Here is a 22,473-nt window from a genome sequence, read left to right as displayed (position 1 = left end):
ATGAAACTTCAAATTTTTTTTTCACTGGTACCCAATTATATTGTTAAAATTAGTTGTAGGAACAGCATCACTTCCGATTATAAAGTCAATAAATATAATTTTCATGCCTAAACCCTTCTTAGAGCATCAAATTGCTAAACAATTGCTTTCGCGATTCTATGCAAAAATTATTTATTTCCTATCAACAAACACTTACCGCGTTAGAACATTCTTATGTTCGGTTAGAGCTTAAACGGAAGAAATCAGTGATAGTTCAGGAAAAAAAGAAAGCTGTTACGTGTACACAAATAGAAATATTGAATGTGATGTCAACTAAGAGCTGACTGTATGATGTCCGAGACATTATAATATATATGCTAATTACTACAGTCGTCAGAACTGTTGCGTAACTTAGAAATTATTTTCCACTAGACCAGCCAATATTTATTGTACATCTATAATTCACGCAAAACTTCTGCTTTACTTGGAAATAAATCATTTTCTTCATGATTCATATACAAAATGCAGAAGGTTTTGTCCTCAATATGGTCCTCGCATTGCATCATAAAACGCGGATTAAGTTTCAATCTGCAAGTTAATACTTCGTACTAGATTTTTTTAATACTAACTTTACCAATGAATGCCATATTGCATGTATATTGATTATGAGGCGATTTTAAAATACTCTTTAAATTCCATTTATGTGCTTCGAACTGCCTCTCAAGGTTAGTTCAATAAGTAACGCTCACCGAATAGGCGGCTATCAATAACTGCGGTTCAATCATTAAAACTAACCAATGTATTTTTTTTGCCCCATGAACAAATCTAAGATTCAGAATTTCAAATGACAATAAATTAACGCTAATGAGAAGTCTGCTTTTCTCGACAAAGATACGTAGACACATAAGCTCACTTTCTAATCAATTATTGGATATGTTTATAATGAAAAAATAATTAAAATTCGAGGCAATAACTATAACATAATAGTGCTATAAGCATGATTAAATATTTTAGAAACAAGTAAAATTCATATTTGCTAGTCAACATTAACAATTACAAGCCAAATCCAATGATGAAATTCACAATAATTATAACATCCTGTAGGATGTTTGAAAGCAATTATTTATTACTAAGCAGGTAAGTACATTGAGATATGAGGTGAACATTTTAACAACGTCGATGTTTCGAAAAAGGTAGGTATAGAGAGAAGAATACCTAAATGGCTTAGACATTCATTAATATATGAGGATAGAAACGGTTATAATCAAGATTAAGGAAATGACGGATTTATAGGAAACAGGAAAAACTAGAGATGCGAGATTTCCATTTATATATAAACGCGTAATTCACTTGTAACCAAATTTAACGATATTTGTATAACTACCGAGTACCGGGTTTACAATTTAGCCGCAGTCCGCACGTATACAGAAACCATTTAAATGTTATATCATTGTTCTACTGTGTAATTTCCGCATTATTGGTATCAACCGGCAAGGTTTATTGAGCTGCATAGATTAACACAACGAATTCGTAATGTAATTAACGAATTTAAACTAGCAACAGTAAGGTAACACGATCCAGTAGTTCATTATAATTATAAAAAAGGTGTTTTTTATGCTATATTTTATTATTGAAATGTAGAGTTCTAGACGAAAAAGCTCGGGCTTAATGTTTTACAATATGAGAATCAATGGTCACAATTAGGAAGATTCTCGAAATCGAGCAACGTGGATGTAGGAAATGGCCCTCAATACTAATCGGCCGCCAAAACAACAAACAGAAAGTAAGGAGGACGAGTATGGAGTTCCGTGAAAGTTTAGCGTAATGCGTATAATTAGTAGTTTAAAATGTTGTTTTTGCGGATGTCAAAGGATAATTCATATTTTCATAAAAACGATGACTGACATTGGATCTGAACACACCTTTACTCAAACAATCTTTTTAACCAAAAAAAATATTATTTATTTTAAAATACTAATGTGAAAATTGCCTTATAATTAGGTGTAATTCAATTGCAATAAAGTCAAGTTACCTTTTTAAACCTGCAGTAAATAAAAAAAAAGTTCGATCGCTCTGACAGTATAGACCAACTAATGATTCGCTCACGAACTCTTTTTATGGAGGTTATTTTCAAACAAGAATAATATAAATTTATTTAAAAGTCAATACAAAATAGATATTTTGAAAATTCGTTTTTGACCCCAAAAGATCTCCTGGACTCTGGAGTACCAACTGAATGTTCGTTATCGTATCACATCAGATAAGAATAGTAAATTCCACAAAATTAACCTTAATAAATAAATAAATGCAAGGGCAAGATTTGAACAAAAGTCAATAAGTCTTGATCATTAGCAATTTAGACATTTGTTACAGTTTTTCGTTTTAGTAATTTTTATTGTAGCTTTGGAAAAAACACCAAGTATACATATATATTATTAACATCAGACACCAAGAATGTTTATGTAGAAACGCAAGTACATTTTTAAAAAATGGTGGTATATTCGCCACTTTCATTGAGGAGGCGACTTACAAAGTGTAATTCATAATATTATACATTTATTGATCAAATTTCAAACGTTTTTTAATCTGAACAAAATTATGTTGATATAAGGATGGCGAATATGAAGGAAAAGCTTACTCTATGTAACCCTAAAATGTCACTTTATAAAATAATGTTAACCTTTAAAATAAACTATAAAAAGAAAACAAATTTCTTGGGAATATTTCTTCATAAACATGTATCCGCATTGAGGTCATGTACGAAAAGAAGTATAATATATTCTTGCGAAGTTGTAATAAAAATATACATCTATCTGATAAAACGATCGTTCAGAATGCCTCCAGTTTCACGGTTCTTATTTATATTAGTGACGTTATCAACACTTCTGTTTATTAGTTTTCCGCAAGAGATGACAATGATTCTTCAGCAACCTTAATTAATTCATTCAATTCCTGAATTCAATTGAGATTTATTACACGGTACTATATCTTCCCATGCCGTTTTATTACGTCATGTGAATTCAAAATGGAGGAGTTTATATGAATTCACATTATATGTGCAGGCTTTTAAAATATAAATCGGTTTAGTGTTTTATTCGGTCGACAATCAAGAAGATACACCAATTTCCGCTTGGAGTTCTACAGTTTTTTGCCACTCAAACATTCACAAAGGTCACTGTTACCAAGGATGCATATTCTTGCTCTAAAACCGGATTGAAATACAGATTCACAGTCGCACAAGATTTTATAAACTACATAGTAAGTATGTATAATACAAAGAATATTGGCAATATAAATACCTATATAAAAAATGTGGAATTTACATAAGTTTAAATACCAACAAAAAGAGGTTAAAAACTCAAATGTGGCATGCTTTTTATCGCGACAATTATTGTTAGTTAGCCTAATTGGAAATGCCTTAGATAAACGTGAACGGCTCAAATACTTAACCGGTGAGAATGTTTTGGAAATGATTGCACATTCTATTAGATAAGTAGTACATTACAGGTACTTAATAAATCACTACATTTATTTCATTAGGAAACACAGTTTGTAATAGCCTCTTGCTTGCTAAATTGTTCACTTCCCACATCGCTGCAACTGGCGAAAAGTTACTTACACTGATTGAAAAACAATTGTATTTTTAAAAAAATATAGATTTCACGATTGGAATCTTTTCGGTTTTTTAATTCCGATTCCTCTCCATTGATAATATCGAAAGGGAGCTCCTGTCTGCCATTCGCTAAGGGCTCATTACGCACAGGTATATACAGTGGGTGTTTTCAAAAATGTTAAAGGAATTAGTTTGTTTATAAAAGCCTCAGATACAATTTAAACAAATATTAAACCAAATGGATATGTGGTTTCCCAAAACAATACACAATAGAATTGAATAAGTTTTTTGTATGTAAAAAAGAAGAACCTATCCCGTTTTAAGTTCTTTTGAGTCGTACGACAACCCGTTTCTTATGGGGCAAAAAATCTGCTCTTGCCATGTCAATAACCTGTGTTAGTTTTTTTGTAATGACGTAAGCGCTAACCAAAGCCTGATTTCTTGAAGTCTGGTTATTTATTTAGCTTCAACAAATCTGCCGTGAAGACTTTCATATTCGTAGTTTCACCATAGAATCGGTAATAAAGCATGAAAAATAATGAATATACAAATATTATTGTGCAAGATTAACCATTTAATTAATGTAAGTATAAAATAAGTTTTTTTTTAATGGTAAATAAATAAATTTCAGATTTAACATTTGGAAACTATGCTTGAAAGGTGAAACTATTAGTAAAGCAATAGTTATAAATAAAATGTAGACCTAATAACTCATTTCTTTAACTTTTTAAAAAAGCAAACTCATGAAAATCCTTTGATAGACCAGGTAATATATTTTTTCTACCCACAATACGCGAAATTAAATACCTGATTGAAATTTTAGATACCTTGTAATAAACTTTTTATTTTGAGTACTTAAGTATTTAACTAAATATATTATAAAGAGTAAAAGATTTCGTACATTACATAGAAATTACCTAATTTAAAGCATATTGCGGATTCTGCAAGCGAAATACAACGAAAAGCAACGAAATTATTACCACTGTACTGTTTCTTGAACAGACATTTTTAGGGCAACAAAAGAAAATCGTAACTGCCAATGATTTATAAGTATATAGAGGAAATTTCTAAAACAAAAATGGTGTACCTACTTGGACATTCGGAATGGTAACGATACAAATACGATGGGTATTTAGTTGCTGCGGTTAACATCTTACGTTACATTTGTTGAAAATTGAATTATATTGCTATCTGCCGCAATGAACTACCGACCGTTTGTTCTTGTTATAGAGTAAAAACTTACTGTATCAATAACATTACCTAATATGTACTAATTACTAGAGATGTTAATACAAACACTCCGTAGATAGCATTATCAATATTATATTACACTGATGCGACATTTTCATAAACAAATTATATGAAAATCCGTAATGTCCTTGACAGTGATTTTTACAGAACTGCAAGCATAGGATAAGCCAGATTGCAGCGCTCGGCGATAACACGTACCTTCGACATTTCGTCTAACGTATGGAGGTAGCTGTATCCTTCAATTCACTTGTCCATTTCGAGCCTCCCTATGGTCGTATGGGCGAGGGATTCCGGTGCACACACAGCTTAAGCGCGGAAATATTCGTATCGCATTTTCGAGGCGCCGTTTCGCGGCGGAGACCCGATCAATACTGTCGGTCGGTGTGTAGATACCGGCGGATAAAGTAAAAAATACAACGTTGTTATGCGTGCGCGCGCAAACTGTTGTTGACTGACATGGCGCATGTGTGTCGGAACTCGGATGGCATAACCGCACAGCACATCGTGACCAGTCTGCTTACCTATGAACCTGCAAAGCCTTAGACCGTAAAATATTCATCGAACTAGATATCTCCAAACATCATAATTGATCTTCTTCATAGAAACTGTGTACATATAGATGGAAATTATACGGCTAGAACCTACCCATGACATCATTGATGTCATTTTATTCAAGTATAGAATCAAATTAGTAAGTTCCTACATACTTTGTATATAACAACATATTCTTCGTACCCATAATCAAATTAAGTAAAAATGAGGTCTTAAGAATATAATAAAACCAGATAGGTACGAAGCTGGTACAACTACCTAATTCTTCAAACTAGATATGCCGATTACATTCTACCATGCATCCCGCTTTGGAATTACATTTAAAAACTGTTTTATACTGTTGCTAGATGATAAGCAAATAGGTATAGTCAGAGACCAATAAACTAGAGGTATACTGGTACTAATGAAAATTTTAGTTCGACTTCATCTGCATGGATTTTTAATCATAGCGCGGTCTAATTCGACCTCAACGCCATCTGATTAATGGAGTAAGATCACAAAAATATTACAACTTCTAAAATCCTAATATATGTATAAACAAATTGCCCCGTATAAGTACATCACTTGAGTACGGATCGACGGATTTGGGCTGTTCCTTTTTTATTGTGTTCGTAATTACCAAGACAAGGTTTGTAAGAATAGAATGTTTTGATAAATCAACAACAAAGTTCAGAATTTCGATATTTTTGTACGAAAATCTTTTTAGTACGCGCTAATCTCCGAAATCGTTTAAGCGATTTCAATGAAATTTTGTGATTGTTTTGGTTTGTTCCAGCTTATAAGATAAGATATCCGATAGGTGGCGCTGTTATCGAGAGTTAAAAAGGCGAATGTTAAGTAGTTTACTTTTATAAAATACGGTCTACTTAGAAGCTGCTGTGGCGGGACGTCTGCCGGGACCATTAGTATGTAAGGTTAATTCAAAACATTGTCTACTTGTGTGAAAAATTACTGAGGGACCTACTTTTTTAACCGGGATTTCCTTATTCCTATAACAACCGTCTTCATAGCCTTTTGATACATTTGAAGGGAAAATGAATATTAAACTATATTCTTTTTACACAAAATCAAGAATACAACATAAATATGTATGTAAGTATCTATCTATATATATTTTTTTTTTTTATTTATTTTTATTTTTCTCACACACAGTCATTACAGAATTCCAATGCGACAATGTGGGGTAACTATCATTAATTTAAAATTAAAAAAAAAAACAATTAAGTATAAAACAAAAAACAAAACAATCATAAACATATTAAAAACATTGAACAAAATAAAACATAAAATTATTAAATACTAATTATTATAACAAAGAATAAATAACAAAATCTTTGCCAATTCACTCCATTTACATGCCAAAATATCTGTTTTGGCATGTACCTCAATAATGGTCCTAATCGCTCGGGTGAAAGCCGCTTTTGCCAATAAATTAGTCCTAGCCGCCGGCACCGCCAGTAGCGGCGGGCGGCGCCGTCTCCACACATACCGGTCCGGAACGCTCAGGCACAGGCATCGCAGAACCCCGGGTTGTGCTCGACACCACGCAACAGCTTCACCAGGTACAACGCGAGGGCAAACTCGCGTCGCACCCTCAGTTCGTTGTACCCGACCATGCCCAGTACGAACAATGTGGGGTACATCAGCGGATATACCGGATATACCCCATAGAGTTTCATGTACAGATGTCTCGCGAACTTGTTCTGCACGCGTTCCAACATGATCGTGTACTTGTCGTCTTGTGGGGCCCAAACGATCGCGCTGTGCTCTAAATGACTACGAACCAGCGCGTCGTAAAGTACTCTAATGGTGGTAATATTGGTGAAGTGTCGCGTCTGCCTTAACACAAAGCCGAGATTTCTGTACGCCTTTTTACAAATTTTCGTAATATGATCACGAAACGTTAATTCAGGCGTAAGATGCACTCCCAAGTCACGCACCTGCGACACTCTCCGGATGGGTTCCGCGCCAATCCGGTATTCGTGGTGCAAAGGTACTCGGGCGCGTATGAAGCTCATCACCGAGCACTTAGCCACATTGAAATGCAACATATTATGTTCATTTTTATTGCTGAACCAAATAAAGATCGATCGTACATCGCCATCGTTTGAGTAGGTCTTCGAAAACGTGCTCATATTATTATTTTGAGTAGTAGTAGACGAGACGATGGAATTTTTATACGAGACAAGATAACGGGTCTTGACCTTCATTGTCTCGGTGATCAATGTTAATGTATATTAATGTGATCATTACTGCATAAATTATTCTTTATTTACTATTTTTACACAATAACAATAACAAAGTTGTATCTTAAGGCATATTTCGGCATGGACTCCCAAATATTTCTTTGAATTAACTAAGTAATTCAATACCAATAAAACCCAAGCGAGTTAGATGAAGTCCAAAATTCCTTACTTTTCCTCTCATGAGATTCAGCTTCAAAATTATCTAGATAAGTAAGTACCTATGTACCTACTTATCTCCATAGTTTATAAGTAGATGACGCAGGCTTAATGAAAGACCTGTAACCGTCGCATCGCACGATTTGTCTTGCACTTCCTTGTCCTTTTTCCAGAGCCCAGCGTGCTGTATTCAGAAACCATAGCTTCGCTTGCCTTCTCTTCGGTATGGTACAAAAGCTGCAAAGTTACGGTCACACGTTGTCTCTTTTTCCTTAATATTGGGTGAGTATCATTACGTGGAATGTAAATAAACAACATGCATTGTGATATTATTGTGGTGACCAACTAGTTTATTGGTCTCTGGTGACCAATACGAGATAACGAAACTAAAAGACTATTTTCGACGTACCTATGTCTCACCAATCATCCCTGAGTCCTAGTTATTCTGTAATCTACACATATTCTGTGCAAGATGTCATAAATGTCAAATGTCAATACTCAAATATGTCAAACTGCCAAACACAGCTGCCAAAGTGCAGTGTCGAATAGTCGAAATAATTATTGTTTAGATATCATAATAAATAGAAAAACCTTCCTGCCTACTTTTCTGTTTTAGTATATAGAATACAAATATAAATCTATAATAGAGAGAATATTCCCAACAAATTTATCCAATAAATATGGTGTACTCAACGTTAACTATTCAAGATATTTTTCCACATAAATCGAACAGCAAGAAAGTTGATATAGATGCTATTTTACCATTTATAATAGTTCCATTCTTGCTGCTAATAGCGACGATGTCGCGCACAATTACCATAATAATTATGGTTGTAATTGGAATGGGAGTATTGTATGTGTATTCCAGGCCGCGACAAAAGAACAGGTTAGTTAATTATTTTTATATTTTATTGCCTCATCATGCAAACGAGCATATATGCCACGTTTTAATTTTTTTATTGATTACAGGTCACCGTTTTTCTTCTCATGGACTATATCCTCTTCTATTACAATGTTTTTAGTCTTTGAAATTGGCATTTTAGGTTTATTGGAAGTAACACAGTTAGAAAATTTCATTTTTCTGCTATTACTATCATGTACTTGTTATTTTTTTTACAAAATGAAGTCTGTAGCTGATTTTGAGCTAGCTACTGGATCTGCAAAAGGAAAAGAATATAGGTAAGAAGTGCATTTCAGCTAGTAAAAAATTATTAAAAATATTTTTTTTATCATACTATAGCTAAATTTTATAGGGATATCCAAAAATAAAACATAAATATTAATTAATTTTATTTCCATACAGGAAAGAGTCTGTAGGTATTCAAGATAAAGTTATACATATTACACAAGTTATATCATCACTTTAAACCCAAAAAGTTTCCAATGTCATAATAACATTTTCAATATAACGTGTAATATAAATGTTACATTTCAGCCCTGTATTGACGTCAGATTCTTATTATTGCCAGATATGTCAGATTGAAGTCAATGAGAGATACTTTCACTCAATATGGTATGTTTTGCAAGATATTAAATTAACATACATAAATATTTAATAATAATTTTTTTAAGGAAGACTAATATGTTACCCATTATCAGTCTTACTTATTAACTTTTTTTAGTGTTAAGAGGTGGTTAAGAATTGCTTAAATAGCTGTCCAAAACATCACCTGCTTCCTAGTTTAAACCTTATTAAGAGGCAAGATGGCAGGTTTTGACTTACAGCTGGTCGAGTAAATTTGTGTTTTAACTAAGTATAGCTTTGTGAATTTTTTATAAGTAAGACTGACTATTGTTAAGTGTCATAAGTGCCTGTAAACTAAATGAACCAACACAACATGCAATTTTAAATCATAAAACACTAAATAGCTTTGCACTGCACTCATCACCCTCAAACATAGGATATAAGGTTTCTAATTACGCCTTTTTACATTAGCTATAATCTTGTTCAAACTCCAACAGCTTAAGGCGATACCTCAAGGTCCATTTTCATACATTTTGTTTCACCTTTAATCTGGGTAACTAAACAAGTATTGGAAAGTAAAGAATTTAAATTCACGTCTAGTTAGTGATTAGTTCTCGCAGTTGAAAGAAAAACGTAAAAATAATTAATAATCATGGATATTTCTGCCTTTAAAATTTCGTCATATTAAATTTTAAAGGCCGAAATATCCATGATTATTAATTATTTTACGTTTTTCTTCAATCACTAACTTTAATTTGCCAATACTTGTTTAGTTAAACAAAAAAAACCTTCTAAAAACTGATTAACTAAGATAAAACAGTACCTTCAACTTACCTGCAGACATAACATTTAAGCACTAAAGTAAATTATTTTTTCAGGTGGGACTGTTGTGTGTTGAGGCCAAACTATATTTATTTTTTAGCAGGCCAATTGTTTGCCTTTGCCACAATATTATTGGGAACAAATCTGGGGCTTACCACTGTGTGTCAGCCATTTTTAATCTATGGTTTTATATTACTACCAGAAGACTGTGAGGATGTTTATTATGAATTGGAGTAAGTAGTTGCATATATTATTATAAGATTGACCTGGCATGATCAATAATATGGGTTTAATAACTGATACCTATAGTTTTAAATTTTAAATATGTTACTGTTTGTGAACATTAGTTGCCTTTTCATATGAAAAATTTGATAATATTATTTCACATAATGAATACCGAAATACGAATATTACTTATTACTAGTAGCTGTCGCAGTGTCGCTAGTTGCTTAAGAAGATGGTGGTGCAATATCCCCATGTCTTGAAGAGCGCGTAAGCCATTGGTCTTGTGTCTGATCTCTCTCTTGTTGTGTCGGAATGCCTTCTCACCAGACTATGTGAGCGAAGGAAAGGTTGGGTTTATTGCGCTCACGCTTGTGTACTATAATATCTCCTGAGAACCTGGCTGATCTCTGTCGAGATTAGCCGCCGTGGCCCAAATTCGGCTAGAAAGTATTTATTGATTGCTCTACACTTAGCTAAAAACATTTGTGAAAATGTGTCTAAGTATAAATACAATTTTTAATCTCCCCATGTTTCATTTTTAAATATAACAGAATAAGTAATGTCCCTTTTCCCAATGACTATGTAATAGGCATTAACAATATTCTTTACTTTTCACAGCTTGGCGATATGCTTTGTTACCTGTGTGTATGCTGTTGGATATTTATTTGTGATTTCCCTTGTGTTACTTCGCCAACTACTTATCTATATCCCTAAGTACAGTCGTAAGTATCAACTACAACTCTCGTTAATAAGTACATAATCATTATTATAAATATATACACAAACTGGCCAGCTTTCTATATACCAATCGCCGTTAAAGTTTAAAACTGCCAAATAAGATTAAATATATTAATAAAAAAGATCAAAAGTCATTCCATTGTCATTAAAACTGATTAAAAACCGACAGTTTGCACAGGACAGGGAAACTACATAAATTATTTTCGTCGTATCGTATCGTATCAGCCTATAATGTCCCAATGTTGGGCAAAGGCCTCCCCAAGATCCTTCCATGAATCACGATCCTACGCTATAGTGAACCAGTTATTTTTAAATGAATCCAGTTCGTCCCGCCATCTCTTCTTTGGTCTGCCGCGACGCCTACGAGCAGTGTCAGGGCTCCATAAGGTAGCAATCTTGGCCCAAAATTCGTCAGGCATACGACGTACGTGACCAGCCCAGTTCCATTTAAGTTTAGCGGCTTTCTGTGCTACATCGGCTATTTGAGTTTTGGAGCGCAATTCGGTGTTTCGAACGCGATCAGTTAATTTAACACCTAGAATACTGCGCTCCATTGCCCGTTGGCAAACCTTGAGCCTGGACTTCTGCTGTTTGGTGAGAGACCAGGTTTGAGCACCGTAAGTCATGATGGGAAGAATGCAAGTATCTAGGAGCTTCCGTTTGATGTAAACTGGAAGTTTACCTTTAAGCAACTCTTTCATTGACCAAAAACTACGCCAGGCATTATCTGTGCGGCGCTCTATTTCGCGGTCTTGTCTCGCCTCGAATGAGACAATTTGGCCAAGATATATGTACTCACTGACATACTGCACCTCCCCACCATCCACGGTGATTTTCTCATTGCGGTGGTTCGTCATGACATTGGTCTTTGTCATGTTCATTTTAAGTCCAACCTCAAGGCTCGCATCGCAGAGATCTTCCAACATGTTCTGTAGCTCAGAAGCTGAAGATGCGAACAGAACGATATCGTCAGCGAAACGCAAATTTGTTAATCTCGTTCCGCCAACATCAATGCCCCGCCCATCCCAGCTAGCCGCTAGCTTCCTGAAGACACCTTCGAGGGTGCTGGTGAATAGTTTGGGAGATAGCGGGTCTCCCTGTTTAACGCCTCGCTCTATACTAAATTTTGTACCTAAAGTTTCTAATTTTATGGATGCTGTACTGTATTTGTAAATATTCTGAATTAGTTGTATATAGGTTGGTTCTATATTTTGATTTTGAAGTGTAGTAAATATTGAGGTATGTGAAATGCTGTCAAATGCTTTAGTATAATCGACAAAGGCCAGGTAAAGGGGAATATTGTATTCATTGTGTTTTTTTCGATAAGTTGGTTGATGGTATGAAGGTGATCCGTTGTTGAGAGACCTTTGCGAAATCCTGCTTGTTCTGGGGGTTGTTCTAGATCTAACTGCTCTTCAATTCGATTGTGGATGATCTTTACGAAGGCCTTATACAAATGTGCGACTAGGCTGATTGGTCTATAATTGTTAATATTGCTTTTCTCACCTTTTTTATGAAGAAGTATGATGTTAGAGTGACAAAAATTGGCAGGAAAGTTGCCAGATTTTAAAATTAAATTGAATAGGTTAAAGATGTGTGGTCGTAAATTGTACTCGGCTATTTTCATAATTTCTGTACAAATGCCATCCTCGCCAGGTACCCTGTTATATTTCATCGATTTCAAAACGGTATGAACTTCTATAGCTGTTATGGGTGATATGGTCTCAGGGCAAGAGTAGACGTTATTTTTATAAAGGTTTGTTGTTAAATGATTTTGGGGGTCAGAGTATAAGGATTTATAAAAGTCGGTACATATGTCCATAATTCTTGCCTTATTTTGATATTTTGTTCCATTTTGATCTTTCAAGCATGTTATCCAGGATTTTGATTTTGAAATGCCATTTTTTACTATTTTTAATGATTTTTTGTTGTCTATTGCTGCCTGGACGAGTGTGTTATTATAATGTCTCAAATCTTTTCTAATATTACGTTTAACTTTCCTGTCCTTAATCTTAAATTCTTCAGTGTTCTTATTGTTGTTTAATTTTAATCTTTCTTCCAGTAGTATTTTAGTTTCTCGTGATAGTTTTCTTTTCATGAGAGGTGTTTGTTTTATCATTTTACACGCATTTTTTATACAATTTTCTATATTATCATATTGTTGTTGAACGTCATCACTTTCCATATTTAACCCGTGAGGTAGCTGAATGTTTGCCGGCAAACATTGACAGCTACGCGTGTGACGGAAAAATAACCTTATTATGTAGTATATATGTAGTATATAAGGTTATAATCCCGTGACACACGCAAATGTCATGTAGCTGTCTTGGCTCGCCGGCGATTCACGAGAGACCAAGAGTTAATATACTAAATCTATTTTCTAATTCGATACAAAATTCCTCTTTATTGTTTATGAGTGTTTCTTTACTTAAGTTTCTAATATGGTTTATTACTTTTTTGCGGTAAATTTTTGTATTGAGTTTTATAGACATTCTGACAGGTCTGTGATCTGAATTAAATTTGAACCTATTTATTGCTTGTACATTTTTGACAATGGACTGATCTGAGGTTAAAATAAAATCTATTTCATTTTTCGTGTTGCCGTTAGGTGAGATCCACGTCCATCTTCTTTCTGGTTTTTTTATAGAAGAAGCTATTGGTGACGGTAAAGATTTTGCGAGAATGCAAACTGAAGAAGACGAGTACCTCTGACGTTTCGGGAGCCTAATCCATATGGTCCTAAAATATTAGTAGTGTCTGTATTCTGTCGCTGGCCTATTTTTGTATTGAAGTCGCCTAAGATAATATTCCACGAACTTTTATGATTGTCGAGACATTGATTCAGTAAGTTATAGAAGTCTTCAACTTCGTTGTCTGTATGGTTAGATGTCGGAGCATAGGCTTAAATGACAGTTAATGAATGTTTGTTAGATATATTGAATTTGAGCAATGCAATTCTGTCTGAATACGATATAAATTCTTGTATATTATTTTTCCATTTTTATTCACTAGAAAACCCACGCCGTACAATTTAGTGTTGTTTCCAAAATGATAAAATATACTATTCTCTCGTTCAAAAGTATCTTCTCCCCCCCTTCGCACTTCGCAAAGTCCTAGTAAGTCCCATTTTATTTCTGACAAAGCATTTTCTAATTCTAGTAAGCGTTCTTCGGTTTTTAATGTTCTTACATTATACGTTAAAATATTTAATTCGGTGTCCTTTATCTTGGCCTTAGTCGTTGAACGGTTTGTCGATCCCGCCCGGGGATTCACCTCACCCCCTGCCCCAGCGCTAATCTGCCTACCGTCATCAGCAGGGCTACTGGAGCCGCCGGGCACTAGGGGTATTCTGTTATCTTTATTATTCATGTTTGACTTCAAGGGGGATTGGACGTTTAACCCACCACGCTTGTCCAGTGCGTGTTGGTGGGTGAACGGTAGACCTACTGACTCGGTCCGGGACTGCCGTCGTTGTTACCGTTGTGGTATCATCGCCGCCAGTCTAAGTTGACATCCCGTTCTGATGTCAACTGATCCAATAGAACCTGGCTGGAATATTTTCTACCAGCTTCGTATTGGCCTTTTCACACTCTTGGTGAGTGCGCGACAGTTTAGAGTCATATCGAGGACTAAATTGTTTTAGTTTATTTTAAATAAACCAAAACAAATACTTTGATTAAAGACAGTGTAATGAAAGGCTTCAAAGTTAATTTTTTTCACTACATGTCTTTTTTAATATGAAGTTTGTACTGCATAATATATTGTATATTATTACAAAAAAAAATACAATATTTTTTTAGTAAGATGCTTTACACCTCGATCCAGTTTTGTATTTTAATTTTATTCACAACATTATATTTAAATTTGCAAACATATACATAAAGCTTGAACCTGCCCATAGTAATCTAAGGGCAGGTTCCATAAGTTTCAAGCAAATTTTATTTTCAGTTGTCTAAACAGCTAATGTAGATACTACGCATTTGATTCCCATTTATTTGGGTGCATAGAATAGGGTGTGACTTTTATAAATGATCGGCTTATACATTTATGCGTCAAATAGAATTTACTTTTAAGTTGTGAAACAGGCCCTTAGAATGGTAAAAAATAAGTTACCATTACTTTATTCCCATTTTTATTGAAACAATAACCAAATACTTGGGTTTATTATATATTGTATTGTCTAGGCACATTGTAACATTATCCTTGTTTTATATTTTACAGAGGCTCAGTGCCGAAGAATGATGAATGTCCTCAATGTATGATAAAAATCTCAATGGATGAACTGTGTTGTGATAAATATTCAATCTTTGAATGAGAGAGAAGAGAAAATCCATGAAATGGGGGTATTTATGGTCTTTAATTCGAATTAATTTTGTATTGTCTTATTGATTATGCAAATAAAGCATTTATGACAAGTCAATACAGAAATAGATAAAATGATTATAAAGAGTATAAAGCACTGTACATTACGCAATTTTTGTCCAAGTTTAATTATTATTTATTTATTATTAGCTAATCAATATAACAATACACAGGCTTTATTGTTATTTAAAGCCAATCGTACTATTCTATACAGATTTATGTTACGATGCAACTCTGTATTAAGAATATTTAGTGATTTAAACTATATAGTCTTACTTCTGTGTTCTTAAAGTCATACATTCTGTGAATGACTTGAGTAAAATTTTACTAGTAGAGTAACCTTGCATCCATTTTTGAAGATTAGTTAAAACAACCGAATAAAGTGGGATGAGTTTTGCGAATTGATCTAATAATGGTAAATTTTTTAATGTAGATTTTTAATCCTAAATTTGGGGATGGAAATTTTTGCATTGAAATCAAAACATATTGTCAAAGCAATTTCAAATCTCTGAATCTAACAACTAGGTACTTAAGAAAGTAAATTGATGACAGACATAAGTTCAAGCAAATCTCATCAAAGACTAAAAATATATTAAATAAAGTATTTTTCAAACATTCCATAAGATCAGAATATTGTGCTCCTAAAATTAATGCGAACGAGTGCTGAAGAAATGAATAATTTCATAATATCTACCCAACGAAATAATACAAACTTGTGAAAATGATATGTTTTTATAATACGTAAGCATTCCTGAAAATACATTATGTAGTTTAACGAACACTTGCAAACGAATGAGTTATTGTTATCTTACGAACAATAAGATTAACAAATTAAACATCCCTAATAATAACATGGTATAGTACTCGTCGGTAAATATTGCCGCATCGATTTATAGGCGGAAAATACATAGACAACTCTAAACCTTTTCCCAAAGCCGTGGTATTCACTGCCATGTGCACACTATAGTTGTATTTTGGATTTTCCTATTTCAAAATAGAAACATGTTACAAAATATTGATATTTTTAAACTTCTATCATTATAAGTCATCATTATGATAGAGACGCAGGTTTGATGAAGTTTGCTTTGTTAATATGAACTGAGACTTGACCTTCAGGCCACAGGCTAAAAATAAACTTATTACCTAATTTGTGGTGAATATCAAGACCTAAAAGATTTTCTGTACCCATGATATCTAGACGTGTAACAAAAATTTGCGGCACAGAATCGAACCTGTGTTTGTTGTCTCACAGTTTGTTAACTATTGTGTCTCCATAGGCTGTCAAATCTCTAGAATGGATATCATATCTTTAGTGTCTATTGTTATCTTGCAGATCTCATTTTAAATATGGCTTAATTCTACAGTTAATTGTTATATTATTATTGGGTGTTTATTTTAATAAAAAAGAAATATCTAGGTAATTAAACAGTGATAATAATTTTACACATTGGAAAATAAAACCTATATTTTCCAGTGTTTGACATTTATTTCGTTTTAAAATTGTTATTTGTTGCAAATAGGTAGGTAAGTACATATTGTAAATTAATGTACCTTGAAACTGTTTATTTATAAGTTTGAAATCAAAATTAACGTTTAAACATATCACTAAGTCAGTAAAGTATTATAATGTTACTTATATTAAGTTCTTAAATTAATAAACATGATATTCTAAAATTGTATTTATTTTTATTACTTGTCAACCCAAGACCGAAACAGTTAAACTTTGTACCTAATTTGGTTATTTTGATAACAGTAGGCCGATAGAATAGAAGATAAAAGGTACCTCTGTCGTCCAAAAATACGTGCAATGCCATAGGGATTTATCCGTTGCTGAACTTGAAAGTAATTACTAAGAAACAGAAAGAATGCATCTTAAGGAACAAAATAGTATGGCTGCCATTCACATCGGTTTTCTATGAGACAACGGAACTAATCAGGTCAGTTATCTAGTTAATTATTACTTATTACTAAATTATAGCTACAGTAGTTTTTTTTTAAACTGGTGTAGTGTGAAAACCATAGGATTAACAGAGAAACATTATTAAAGGCCATGAAATTTTTTGAGAAATCAATTTTGACATAATAAGTAATACAGTCACATTTCTGTCATGATAAAAAAAAATGTGATTTTGCTTGCCACCAAGTATTCCTAATTGTCAGGCGGAGTGTAATCTGGAACAACCTGTAGAACCTTTAGTCTCCACCTCGCCTTCCGAGCTTCCTGTTCTCTTTGCAATGCGTTCAAAGCTGGAAGTGTTCTCCAGGACGTAAAAATTTTGAACATGATGTTACTGCAAAAAATGTGAATTACTTAGATTAGTGCATTGCTGTAGGTACATCTGTACATGTATAACGATTTAAAAAGATTTAACAAATATCAACATTAGAATTTCCATTAATTACAACAATCAATAAACAATCGTAAGCGTTAATGTAATGCTTCAAATTACCTGTTGTAATAATTTACCACAGCTTGCCATTTAACTTGATTTTCCTTCTTTATTATTTCTATAGCTTCCCGAAACTTTCTAAACATTAGTTGAATGACGTAAATATCATAATAATCTTCGGCAACTTGTTTCTTTAAAACGTATTCATGATGATTCTGCAAATAAAATGTTACAATTAAACTAGAACTTAATTTTACCTTCCATTAAGTAAAATGTAATTTAGAAAATATTCTACCTGTTTTAAACAGGCGAAAGCTCTATACAAAACCCTTTTTCTATAAAACTCCTCCGCTTTAAAATTCCTTTCAAATACCATATCTTCTGTGTACCACATTAAGTGCAAGAATACATTTTTCTTTAATTGGAACGTGTAATGCGATATTGCTTTGTCTATATTATCCTGTTTTATTTTTAATAACCTCTTGAGGGGTCTCATACCGAATTTCATTAGTAAATGCTTCTCGTAATGCAAATCAGCCATCACAATTAACGCTCTCATTCTTTCCGTAAATTGTTTTCTTCTAATGGCATCAATTTTTTCTTTCTTTCTTTTTTCCCGTAACTCTTTTATTCTTTTCATCTTCTCGTCTTTATCCATTTCAGCTTTAGCTAATTCTGCCTGTAGAAAATATAAAAATTCTGTATTCAAGCTATTTCACAAATAAACGAGAAAAGTCCCTATAATTGAACTTGCCTGTTGCTTTAATCTTAATCTTTCCTCTTCCATTTGCCTTCGCCGTTCACGGATCATTGCGTGCTTTTCCTCCCGTTCGCGGGCTCTTTTTTCCATTCTTTGCAAAAATTGTGGTACCTTTAAACACTGCAATGCAAGTGTGGATTCTGCAAATAAATGGGATAACTAAAATATAAATTACGAAATATAGCAATAACGATAATCCTTAAAGTGGTCAATAATAATAATAAGACATCTAGTATTGACTACATAGAGAATACATTGTAGTCTCTAAATATTTAAAATAAGGAGTTAAATTATATCAGTCGATGATTTAAACAATTATCTTTCACGAACCTCCGCATGTAAGACATCCTCACATCTCACAAAAAAGTGAATAAATCAAAGCAGTGAAAAACATAGGTATAAAAGTCAAACAAAAAATATTACTGGGGTTTTAATAGGGGCGTAGCTACTGCCGTATTGGCAAAATGAATGATACCGGTTTCCCGAGCTTCAGGGACGCCGACGTAGGTACCTACACGTAATGCCGGGATATTAAGCATCCACTTGTATAGATACCGCACTCTTAAATGTCCCCCAATATTTTTTTATACAGTGCCAGCATAAAGCAAGCTACTTCACTGAATTCAAATGTTCAATATAAAAAAATCTATTACAGTGCCACAAAGACCGCACGTGCATAGGCTTCATAATCCAAGATGTGACTCCCAATCGAAATAGAACTATGTTTTGGATTTCATCGCGGTTTATATTATTATGATTTTCTTGGGGCGCAGAAATGTGTTCTCTATCGTTTAAGGAAAAAAGTTTTCGTAAACTAGAAATGCAAAGCGTCAGTTTAGGTTTAAAAATAACTTCTAAACGTTTTACACTTACCATCTATTTCAGGTATCTTCAACTCATTCGTCAAACATTTTATTTTTGGTTTTAACTGTCTATCAATCTCATAATAAGTTTTACGAACTTCCTCTCTCATCGTATCGACTGACTGCCGTGATGCTTCTATTATTTTATTATACTTTAGCTCTTCTATTAGTCTGTTTTGTTGCTCTAGTTTAGCTTTTTGTAGTGCAATTATTTGCCTCTGAACTTTGTATCTAAACGTTTAAAGAAAATGGACGTTAAATTCATTTCAAATTCTTATAAAATAATAATTAAATTCTGGCCGATAAATTTGAATGGTCAATGATAAATCATCCTATTATTAATTATAGGCAATATATTTAATATTATTGTGCAACACATGAATGGTATAAATTATAAATTAAGTCTCACATTACCTATGTTGATAAGTACTATAATCTCGCGCTAATGCTGCAGCTTTATTAACAGAATCTAATGATTGATTAACATTCGCCTTTTTCTTTTCAAGTTTGTTGAAAAAGTTAGACAGCGCTATTTGTCGTTGTTGATTAATTACTTCTTGTCTTTTCCGTACATATTTTCTCCATTTTTCTACATATTTTTTCATTCGTATTTTTTGATAACTTCTCATTTCAACAAGTATGGGCTTTATATTTAAAATTTCATTGATATCTTCGCATTCCGTAAATTCTTTATTGATTTTAGTATTTTCTAATAATGGCTCGTTTAGTGTACTCTTTTCATCAATTGTGTCTCTTTCGTAGTTGTCGTTGCCTTCATCATAATTAGATTTAGACGATAAAGTCATCATAATAAGTAAACTTTGCAATTCAGAAATTGTTGGATCTAAAGGTTTTTTGTCAATTTCATTTGTATTAACATCAATGTTTTCGTCCGGTTCAATTGAATCAGTTCTGGCACTTTTATCCACATATGTACAATCAATTCTTATAACGTTTGTTTTTAATTCTTCGTCGGGGTTTTCCGGAACACAATCTTCCAGCTGATATTTTTTCGTTTCATTGGTACTAGTTTGATTCCTCATTGGTCTTAACTTAGTGTTTATTTTGAAATCTTTATCGTTTTCTAGAATAAGTTCATCAGATTCATTCAGTAAATCTCCTAAAGAAATGTATGGATCATTAAGTGCTTCATTAATATCCCTGTTTAAAAAAAGATCTTCATCATGTATATAACTATTTTGATGCACTGATTGACTATATTTAAACATGACCTGATTTTTTAAATTAGTCCTGCGAAAGGCGTTACGGAGTTTATTTATTTCCTTGTTTAATTTACTACAGCCATCTTTTGTCTTTTTTACTGAACTTCTGAAAGAAAATATTTTGTCAATAATACCTAACTCATAAATATATTTTGTAGATACATCTGAATCGAAATTACTTAGTAGCTATAGCCGGTGAAAATATAACCAAGGACCAAACAGATGTTATAAACCAATATACCAATCATATACCTAACTAGACCTATGCGATAATGTAAGTAATTTCTTGCATACAGGTAACATAGAGGTTGAATAAGTAGTTTTAGAGGAAAATACTACTAAGTAGGTACATTGGGAAAGTTACTCCATTCACCCAAAAAATTAAATAACAATTGCCTTATACCTACTAGCCCAATAAATTTCCAAGCAGTTGGAACAAGACTCACAAACCTTTGCAATATACCGCCCTTATTTACTCCATGAAAGTGCATGTTCTTTGTCTGTAACATAATAAATAATTAACTTAATTATATTCTATACGTACTATCTCAATACTTCCAAACCGCCCATCGTTGACCCACCCCTGATTTACGGTCATGGCTCTGAGTTTTCAAAGCTGCGCATGTATCGAATATAAATTAATATCGTTCAATTTAGTGATGAAGGAAACAACGTGTACGAACCGACATAACTGAGAATTCTCTATAGGAATTTCGTGAGTAGGTATGTAATATCTACCAACCCGCATTAGACCAGTGTAGTGGACTAGGGCCTAAATCCTCTCAGTAGTAAAAGGGGCCCATGGTCAGAAGTGGGAAAGTATATACAGTGAAAAACAAACCTACCACCTATTTAAAATGAAAGAACACTACTGAATCAGGTTAGGTCGCATTTTATAAATACAAATTATGTAATATTACACTAATTACACGGTCAAATAATTAAAAATATAAAAGCAAGCAAGTAGTTCGATACAATCACTAATGGGCCGTTTGATCAATACATGATTTGTAAGTAAAAGACAATCTGATTAGTTTGATCAATAAAAACTTTAGGTAACTCATGAACTGAGAGGAACAACATTTCTGGCATCATCAGTTTTATTCTATAGTTACTTTAAATAGTAATACATATTACCATTATCAATTAAGTACATAAATATCGATGTTAGATATCAGTTATGTATTTTCAAATAGCCGCCAAAATTTTGAAGTTTTTGTAAGATCCACTATTGCCACATATTATATTCTCTTTGGTCCACTGCTTTATTATAGATAACTCTCAGAGATAATTCACGATTTGATCTAACGTGATGCATGCCCTTCTTACTTGACAATAAAAACAAAATATTTAATTTATTTGATTATTATATAATATGTCTGATATCTGAGAAATGAGGCCAAAAGTTTGTTGACTGGCGATGGATTTGACAATGTAAAAAAAAGTAGGCGTAAATTCTCAGAACAGAAAAGTCAAGGCATGATAGATGCATATTCTATAAACATGAACGTTCATATAAACTATTTGTTCGAAATCTGAACTAAAATGGCAACCAAAACTTTACTGTTATAACCCATTTATTCACTTGAACAATAATTTTATTTATTTGACTAATATTTATTAGGTTTACACTTAGACTCGAGTTCTTATATTATGAGTTCCACTCCGTACACAATCACTGTCAATATAGACACCATACTAAAGTCAATTTAAATGGATTGCAGTTCAATTCAATTGAACATAGTAAATGTTTATAAAGCCAAATCTAGTACGTAGTACATATATATCTATGGATAGATGTAAGGATCTAGTCCAGGAATTCCGTCTT

General features: G+C 33.1%; 4 protein-coding genes across 5 annotated transcripts in view; 1 reads left to right on the top strand and 3 right to left on the bottom strand.

Moving 5' to 3' along the window:
• The window catches only part of LOC115449342, a 77,712-nt gene extending 72,399 nt beyond the window's left edge, over positions 1-5,313 (bottom strand). Inside the window, exon 1 of the mRNA XM_030177119.2 lies at positions 5,042-5,313. Coding sequence (XP_030032979.1) covers positions 5,042-5,050 — 9 coding nt within the window. The 5' untranslated portion in view covers positions 5,051-5,313. The remainder of the gene's footprint in view (positions 1-5,041) is intronic.
• Positions 5,314-6,897: 1,584 nt separating this feature from the next.
• LOC115449339 lies at positions 6,898-7,446 on the bottom strand. Its single transcript, XM_030177116.2, has one exon. The coding sequence runs from the start codon at positions 7,444-7,446 to the stop codon at positions 6,898-6,900; it is 549 nt and encodes a 182-aa protein (XP_030032976.2).
• Positions 7,447-8,292: 846 nt separating this feature from the next.
• LOC115449345 (palmitoyltransferase ZDHHC23) lies at positions 8,293-17,088 on the top strand. Its single transcript, XM_030177124.2, has 6 exons — positions 8,293-8,683; positions 8,767-8,976; positions 9,233-9,310; positions 10,141-10,317; positions 10,928-11,031; positions 15,269-17,088. The coding sequence occupies exons 1-6, from the start codon at positions 8,478-8,480 to the stop codon at positions 15,307-15,309; spliced, it is 816 nt and encodes a 271-aa protein (XP_030032984.1). The 5' UTR covers positions 8,293-8,477; the 3' UTR covers positions 15,310-17,088.
• LOC115449344 (coiled-coil domain-containing protein 191) lies at positions 17,082-22,162 on the bottom strand. 2 transcript variants are annotated; one of them, XM_030177122.2, is made up of 8 exons: positions 21,783-22,162; positions 21,053-21,145; positions 19,837-20,751; positions 19,433-19,653; positions 18,554-18,699; positions 18,095-18,478; positions 17,860-18,014; positions 17,082-17,700 (listed from the first exon to the last, which is right to left on the bottom strand). In XM_030177122.2, the coding sequence occupies exons 3-8, from the start codon at positions 20,649-20,651 to the stop codon at positions 17,559-17,561; spliced, it is 1,863 nt and encodes a 620-aa protein (XP_030032982.1). In that variant the 5' UTR covers positions 20,652-20,751; positions 21,053-21,145; positions 21,783-22,162; the 3' UTR covers positions 17,082-17,558. The 2 variants fall into 2 exon arrangements, with proteins under 2 accessions (XP_030032982.1, XP_030032980.1); XM_030177120.2 differs by having other exon boundaries at positions 21,096-21,145.
• Positions 22,163-22,473: the final 311 nt, after the last annotated feature.

Source organism: Manduca sexta, chromosome 24 (genome assembly GCF_014839805.1).
Source record: "Manduca sexta isolate Smith_Timp_Sample1 chromosome 24, JHU_Msex_v1.0, whole genome shotgun sequence".
NCBI classification, from domain to species: Eukaryota; Metazoa; Arthropoda; class Insecta; order Lepidoptera; family Sphingidae; genus Manduca; species Manduca sexta.
The sequence above is the reverse complement of the archived record's forward strand: the minus strand, read 5'-3'. Positions and strand labels throughout refer to the sequence as shown.